Below are 8,263 nucleotides of genomic sequence, written 5' to 3' on the forward strand. Positions count from 1 at the left end.
ATCTGTTAGCTTATCAAAGTGTTTAGGTAAGCGAACCTGAGAGACATGGAAAGCAAATGGGGTTTGGCCCATAATTACATGCTCCCAAGTATCCTTATGTCTTTTAGGACTCATACTCCTTTACAGAGTTCGTCTCCTTTTAAACTAGACTAATCGGGACTCGTCTCTTCCTCGCCTCCCAAATTTACAATGTCTGTTATCCCATCAAGGCGACCCTTTGTATCTTAGAGGCGAGGATGGTCTCCGCAGATCGTCACCTTGTTGGTGGTCAGGGACCCTTTCCTTTTATTTTGTTCTCCCAGTATAACGCCATTAGATATTTACTTCTTCAATATACGTTTTAAATGTCTTAATATGGAGGCTAAGTGAAGTTTTGGTATTAATCTCTTTTGCAATATACCTGTTAATTCGCAACATAGTATTATCGTTTAATACAAATAAAGATTTTAATTCTTGTCCAGAATAATTAATAAAAAAAATATTTCATCCTATCAAATTTCATGGGATTTAGAATTAAATGAAGGTCTGAAAGATTGGTCTAATCAAAATAAACCCAACCACGTACATTCCTCCTCAATAGCTTCAATACGTTGCAAACTAAGAGACAACTTTGTGAGAGGTTTGGCATGTAAAGCGTGGTAAGCGAGATCAAAACCAGTTTTATATTTTAATTTCGCAAGAGATTTGAAATTCAATTTAACTTGAACGTCTATTTTAAAGAGTAGAGTACAATGTTTTTTAATTAACAACTTGGCCACCAGGCCACGAGAGCCTCATATTATTGGAGAAAAACTGAAAAAGAATGACAAACAGTCAACCAGCAAGGTTAAAACTTAAAACAAAGAAAAGTTGTATTGTATATATTCTATTGTTATTTGCCAAGGGAAAAGAACACAAGCCAATTTGTCAACTGAAAATTTAAAAATAATAATTAAAGTACACGTTATCCCATTCATTTGAATAATTATCGATACTGGACCAACCTGGAACGACGCGCGTCTTAACTTTAACAAATATATAAATATAGGGCAATCATATTATTGTTATTGTTATTAGTGGTTAGACTTATCTAAAAATTGTGGGTTCATCTCTTATATTCTTTCTATTGCATTTTTGGCATAAGCAAATCCTTCATCATTTAATAGAATGAATAAAGCAATGTGCGATATTAGACATCTACGAAGTTCAAACACCGGTGAATGGTCGTGTTTATGCATTAGACATATTTTAAACATAATATTATACTTATTTAATACATATATTTTTTTTATATTTAATCGTATCTTAATAAAATTAAAAATTTATTCTCTAAATATATTTAAATATACTTAATTATTATCATATATCAATTTATTCAATTTTATTATTAACATATATTTTTAAAATAAATTTTAAAATAATATATATTATTATTTATTGAAACAAAAATATTTTAAATATTTTATATAATAAAAAATCATAAAAACAATAAAAAATTAATATATATTTTAATAATATATTGTATTTTCGTATTTTATGAAAATTTTAAATTTATACATCTACGTATTTTATATTGTGTCGTGATCTGTGTCCGTATTAATATCCTACATCATAGTTAGATATGAAATTTAAAATTTTGTTAAATATTTACGATATCATACATTAATATTTAATAAAGAAGCATTTTTTAATATTTAATTATCTTGTTAAAAAAATCTAAAGTAATATATATACATCCGCAATAATTAATTTAAAAAATACTTAAATAAAATGGCTGCAGCAAGCTCTAGCTGCAATAAGGTGTGGGAGTGGCTGCGCTCAGAGTTTTTTTGTTTTGTTGTCTTTTTTTCGTTTTTGTCCACAAAACACACTGAAACTGAAACCGCAGAAACTCTGCAACCAAATCTCACCTGTCCTTTTGCCTCTCTCCTTTTCGCCATCTCATTTCGTCGTTTCTCTCTCTTTCTCTGACATTTTTTTCTTCTTCTTCCTCTCTCCTTCTACCACCTACCTACTAACCTACCTCACCCTTCCATCCTTTCTTTCCACAATCTCATCATATCCACCATTTTTTCTTTCTTACTTTTCCTCTCTCTCTCAATTCAATTGCTAGTTTGTTAAATATCCAATTTGTTTTATTGGTGTGACTCAAACTAATACCTTATTCTGAGTTGTTATGTGTCTGCTGAGTTTTTCGTTATAGAGGTGGGGTTTTGTGATGGTGATACTGATGTTGATGATGATGATGATGTGATTGTTGTTTTTGCCGAGATTCACGTGGGTGTCACTGTCAACATCATCGCCTCTGTTCTCAAATCTGAATTCTTTTCCGCCTTTGGTTCAAGATACATAGCTCTTGTTACATAGCTCTTGTTTCCTTTCTTCCTTTCCTCTGTTTCTCTTCTTTTTCAATTCTAATACTAATAACATGCAAGGTTTAATTGATCTCTTGTAAGTGATGCTATTTTTGTTGTCTCAATTTCAAACAAAAATTGATGCTTTGGATGGAAAGGTTTAACTTTAAGATATCATCAAATTCCATAGGCTTGAAATGTGTGTTTGTGCTTGTTGCTGTTTTGATTCTTAGAGCATTGTTGCTTCCTTCAATCCCTGGCTTAGTTGGCAGGGCTGAATGGGGCAACATTGTTTATATTCGCAACGATTCGCAGTCTGGAATCGCAGTTAGGCAAGACAATAAGTTCTTGGAGGTTCCCCAGATTGTGTGGGGACTAAACAACCAGAAGATTGCATTTGCAAGGTCTTGTCTCACTGCTCGAATGCTCAACCGAACTCTCTTAATGCCTAGCCTTAGTGCCTCTCTGTTTTACAAAGAGATTGATCTCTTGCAACCCATTTCATTTGACAAGGTTTTCCAATTTGAAAAGTTTAATGAGCTTTGCAATGGCTTTGTCCGGTTGGGGAGATACTCGGATCTCTCGAATCCAACACAAATTCTTGAATTGCAGAAAGGGAGTGGTAGAAAGTGGACATTGGAGAGGGATTTGGAACAATTGAGAGAGCATAGCAAAAGGAAATTCGATAACTATCAAGTGATTCGAATAATTGGGAAGAATCCATTCCTATGGCACGATCACTGGCCGGTGAGGGACTATGCTAAGGTTTTTGAGTGCTTGGTTTTGGTGGATGAGTTTGCTAATGAAGCAGATAGAGTTGTGTCTAGGATTAGAGCAGTTTCATTGCAGCCTCTACCATATGCTGCTGTCCACATGAGAGTAGAAATTGATTGGATGATTCATTGTAAGAAATTGGAACAGAGGCTAAACACAAATCAAATTTGTAGCAGCAAGGATGAAATCATTCAAAGAGTTGCTAACATTGAAGGTTTGAAGACTCCGGCCGTTGTTTACCTCGCCGTAGCCGATAAACTCCTTCGAAATTCTTCGGTGTTGGAAGGTTGGGGAGAAGGATTTCTACCATTTGAGAAGAAGAAACTTGGTGTTGAAGGAATTTATAGCAAATATCCATATCTGATTCAATCTGCAATTGACTATGAAGTTTGTTTGAGGGCTGATATCTTTGTTGGGAACAGTTTCTCTACATTTTCAAGTCTCATAGTTCTTGAGAGAACTCAGAAGATGATCAAAAAGGGTGAAAGTGGAACCAACAACATAACATGGCCTTCATATGCATATAACATAAAAGGAGAATCAAATGGCCCCAAGAGATGGATCACAAACATGTCTGATTTAAACCTTCAGGCAATTAGCTATGGCACTACTCACATATCTTCTTGACAATTCCTTTATTTCTGTTCTTAATTTCTCTTTAGCATGTCTTCTGTTTGTTTATTAACTTGTTAACGTTTTGTTTATAATTTCTTGTAAAAAAGTTTCTAATGATTTTTTAGTGAAGTGAAGTGGGGTAGAGGGCCATGCTTCACTTTCAAGTAACTATAGACGTGTATCTCATGATCAAACGCTCTTTTAGTTAATGTCAACTTCTTGATGTTGCCAATTCTCACGGCATATATTATATTATTTATTAAATAGAAGAATGTTATATGTATCATTTTTTTATATTTTTTATATTAGAAATAATTGATAAAAAAAGGAGAAAAAATAAAATGTTTGTTTTTTATACCATAAAAAATAAAAAAAATTATACAAACATCATTTTTCTTATTCAATGTGTATTGTTTGGTTCACATTGTCCACTTCAATGGAACGAACCCCCAATATTTAATTTGATCTCACTTCTTTTTAGGATAAATATAGGAGTATTAGGTAAGTTAATTAATAAATATTTGTTTCTCATCATTATCTACATGTGAAGGAGAGTTTCGCTGTAAAGATGGCTTGCTACTTCAAATTGATTTGTCAAAGAAAAATGAATTAATTTGATATTTTTTTTTTCAATTATCTAGTGCCTTTTATTTTGATATCAAAATTGCTGAATATATTTTTTATATTTTTAAATTAAATATTAATTTTTAACTTTGTACATAATTTGATGAAAGTTTATGTTTCTTAGAAGCCTAAGGTCAGGAAAAGACGAACATTCCCTTTTACAGTCTGTTTATACTTTACTTTTGTTCCCTTCATTCTCTTTTGTCGTTTTCTTCTTCTTCTTTTCGATATTATTGAAGATGAGGATGAGCTATTCATGAGTGTCCTAAGTTTTCAGTCTCAATACTTGCCTTTAATATTTGTGGTCACCTTGACCCACAAACCCAGGTGTATGTACAATGATTTGTCTTCTAAAAACATGAATCAATCCTTTTAGAGAGACAAAAAAGGACAAAAAATCAGTTATTAACTTGGTATTATATAAAATTAAATATTGAATATAAAAAAAATTATTATATTCTTATAAAAAATTGATAAAATAATATGTGTAAATATATTTTTTATTTATAAATAAAAAGGTTTGAACCAAGAGTAATTTTTGAAAATATTATGTAACATGAGAAATCGTATTAACTCATATTTTATTTATCAGTAAAATAAATATGGATTTAATTTAAAGTGTGAGTTAGCAATGTATTCATATTCAATATGTACATTTACAACATGTTTCATAAACTTATCAGGGCAACTGCTAGTGTTGTGGATGTAATAATGAGATTATCAGAGGATGTACAAATATAGGAGTATATATATGTCTGTCTTTCATCTTCGTTTGTGGAGTTTGTTTCCTTTTCTAATGATAACTAAGGACGGTTCATCTGTAAATTTGTGCTCACTTATTATATGATTAATGAATGTTAGGCATATCAAAATATTTTGTTGACATATGAAGTTTAACTTCAATTATTAAATATTTATTACTCATATTTTTTTTTTAATATATTTATATATTTATAAGATTTAATGTTTAATTCATCTAGTTAAGTAGTTTTCCTTCATCATCTAATAGTAATGATACTATTTCTACATCTGATTCTATCCCCATTCGTCCTACTCATCTTACTGATTATTCTATTTCTACAATTCCAATTGGTGATATTAAGTATCCATAAAATCTAGCAGTTCCTACTTCCTACTTCTTTTCTTCTTAACACTCACTCGATGATAACTAGCTCCAAATCTGATATTTCTAAACCCAAATTAAATTTTTCGGTGGAAAAGAATTTCATCAAACTGACAGCGTGGATTATGATCAGATTTTTAGCCTGATAATTCGTTCCTCCATTATTTGATTAGTTCTCACATTTGCTTTATCAAAAGGGTGACAATTTAGACAATTCGATTTTAATTATTTTTGCGTAGTCAAATTATAAATTAGCAGGGATATATCTTGTCTTTCGATGGATGATTTTGAGCTTTTTCTTTCAGCAGAGTTATATTTCGGCTTGAGCAAAATAAAGGAATGTGGGTACCTGCAAAAAGCACTCCAACATTCAAGTTAGTGAATGGATTATCAAACTGTACTCATATGTCTAAAAGTGCCTTACTTCCTCTTTTATAGGATGGAGTATCTGATAATTGTATTTTGAATATTCTCCTTTAATGAAAAATAATGATGTATTGAGACGTTTTTATTTGGATGTTTAGTTATAGCACATGGCCGAATTATAATAGTCATATCATAGCCCCAAACTAAGCCTAGTGAGTATTTTAATAAAGTAGGTTGATATAGCACATGGCCGAATTATAATAGTCATATCATAGCCCCAAACTCAGCCTAGTGAGTATTTTAATAAAGTAGGTTGATCTTAACCACCGAGGAGACTTTGTAGAGGAATCAAGCAAGAGAACATAAGATAAGAAGACACTACATCCAACTCAAAACATTAAGGTAGTAAGTTAATGGGTCTCTCATCTTATGAACTCTTCACTTTTTCTTGTTTTCTTTGATGTGGGACTAACTTCATACACTCCTCACACTTGCAACATTAACAATCTCCTCTTCAAGTGTGAGCCTCCACATTAAGCATCAACTCCCCCTCTTTTTAGCTCCTCCACCATGAGTATTCGTCCATCACACCACCGCAAAACACTGCGGGACACGCCGCTAGGACCACCTTTGCCAGGAAGACTTTCGATGCTTCACCTTAAATACACCGTAAAATCACCAGACCGATTAACCATCGGCTCTGATACTACCTTTTGAGTCTGCAGCGGAATTTGGACTTCTAATAGATACAAAATAATATGAAATTGAACACTACCCACAATAATGCACTAACTATAACAAAGACAATATGAGAAAATATGATGTGAATTAATTTTCTATCTTGTTTTTTTATGATGTTTCAATTACAATGCTACAAAAATATATATAGTATCATCTATGCTATAATTTCAATGATCAAGAATAAAATCCTCCTATGAAAACTCCCTACAAATTCTCTCCTATTAAAAACTCCTTGCAAACCTTATTTTACTCCCTAAGTTTGCTCTTAGCCTTCTTGTATTCTCACAATTCTCCACCTCGGTCACAATTTGAAAAACTGACTCAAATTTTGAACGAACAAATTGTAGTACTCGTATCTGGTTGCATCATCTTGACAACGACTGCCTATGTACCCTTTACCAGGATCAAACGAAATGTAGTTCCTTTATTCGCCATGTAATACTTAACATGGAATAATGTTGAGCAAATCCAAGCAATGCTGGAATTTGTTTTCCGACACTACCTTAGTCAACATGTCTGCGGGAAGTATACTTTTACAAGAGAAATGTTGCCTTTCTCTATAACATCACGCACGAAGTGATATTTTACGTTAATATGCTTGGTACGAGCATGATGAACCTGATTTTTTGCCAAATGAATTGCACTTTGACTATCACAACTCAGATTCACGCAATCTTGCTAAAATCCCAAATCATCTAGAAGATCCCTTAGTCACAATGCTTCTTTCACCCCTTCTGCTACTGCCATGTACTCAGCCTCTGTAGTAGATAGTGCCACTGTAGCTTGTAACATCGATCGCCAACTAACTGGAGCACTTTTTATTTTATATACATAACCGGTCGTAGAACGTCTTCTGTCTAGATCACTAGCATAATCAGAATCAACAAAGCCGTTAATTTGACATGATTTTCCACTAAAGCATAAACCTATGTCAATGGTACCCTTCAAGTATTTTAATATCCACTTGACTGCTTCCCAGTGTGCCTTTGATGAGCCACTACTTTACAATTTATTTTGTACTGAATTGAGTAGATTTTATCAATTATTCATACACTTATTCATATAAATTTCATGGTTTTACAAATCCTTCCTAATTTTGTGCTATGATTGAAAACATGCTTCTTTGGCTTTAAAATTGCTAATTTTTAATCCTCTCTTATTACCATTCGATACCGTGATATGTTTGTTAAGTGTTTTCAGGGTTTATAGGGCAAGAATGGCTTAGAGGATGGAAAGGAAGCATGCAAAAGTGGAAGGAACACCAGAATTGAGAATTTCAGAAGCTGGTAGCGACGCGTACGCATGACGAGCGTCACGTGCTGCAATTAACAGAATTCACTGGGGGCGATTTTTGGGCTGCTTTTGACCCAGTTTCAGACCCGAAAATACAGATTAGAGGCTGCAGAGTGGAGCAGGAAGGGGGGGTCATTCATTCACACTTTAGATTTTAGATATAGAATTCTAAAGAGACAGGCTCTCTCCTCTCTCTAGGTTTTAGGGTTTCTACTCCAATTTCTTCTTAGATTTAGATTTAATTTCTATTTTTATTTACAATTCTTTGCAATTTATTGTTCTAGCACCTTTGTTCTTCAATTCTACTTGTTATTTCCTTCACTTTGTTATCCTTATGTTTATGCACTCTTTATACTTTGGATCTTTGTTAATGCAATTTATATGTTCATGTTAT

At 32.7% G+C, this 8,263-nt stretch overlaps 1 protein-coding gene across 1 annotated transcript; it reads left to right on the forward strand.

The window, feature by feature from the left end:
• The first annotated feature begins 1,791 nt into the window (after nt 1-1,791).
• Nucleotides 1,792-4,005, forward strand: LOC112741942 (O-fucosyltransferase 23-like). Its single transcript, XM_025791134.2, has one exon. The coding sequence runs from the start codon at nt 2,475-2,477 to the stop codon at nt 3,732-3,734; it is 1,260 nt and encodes a 419-aa protein (XP_025646919.1). The 5' UTR covers nt 1,792-2,474; the 3' UTR covers nt 3,735-4,005.
• Nucleotides 4,006-8,263: the final 4,258 nt, after the last annotated feature.

Source organism: Arachis hypogaea, chromosome 14 (genome assembly GCF_003086295.3).
Source record: "Arachis hypogaea cultivar Tifrunner chromosome 14, arahy.Tifrunner.gnm2.J5K5, whole genome shotgun sequence".
Classification (NCBI taxonomy): domain Eukaryota; kingdom Viridiplantae; phylum Streptophyta; class Magnoliopsida; order Fabales; family Fabaceae; genus Arachis; species Arachis hypogaea.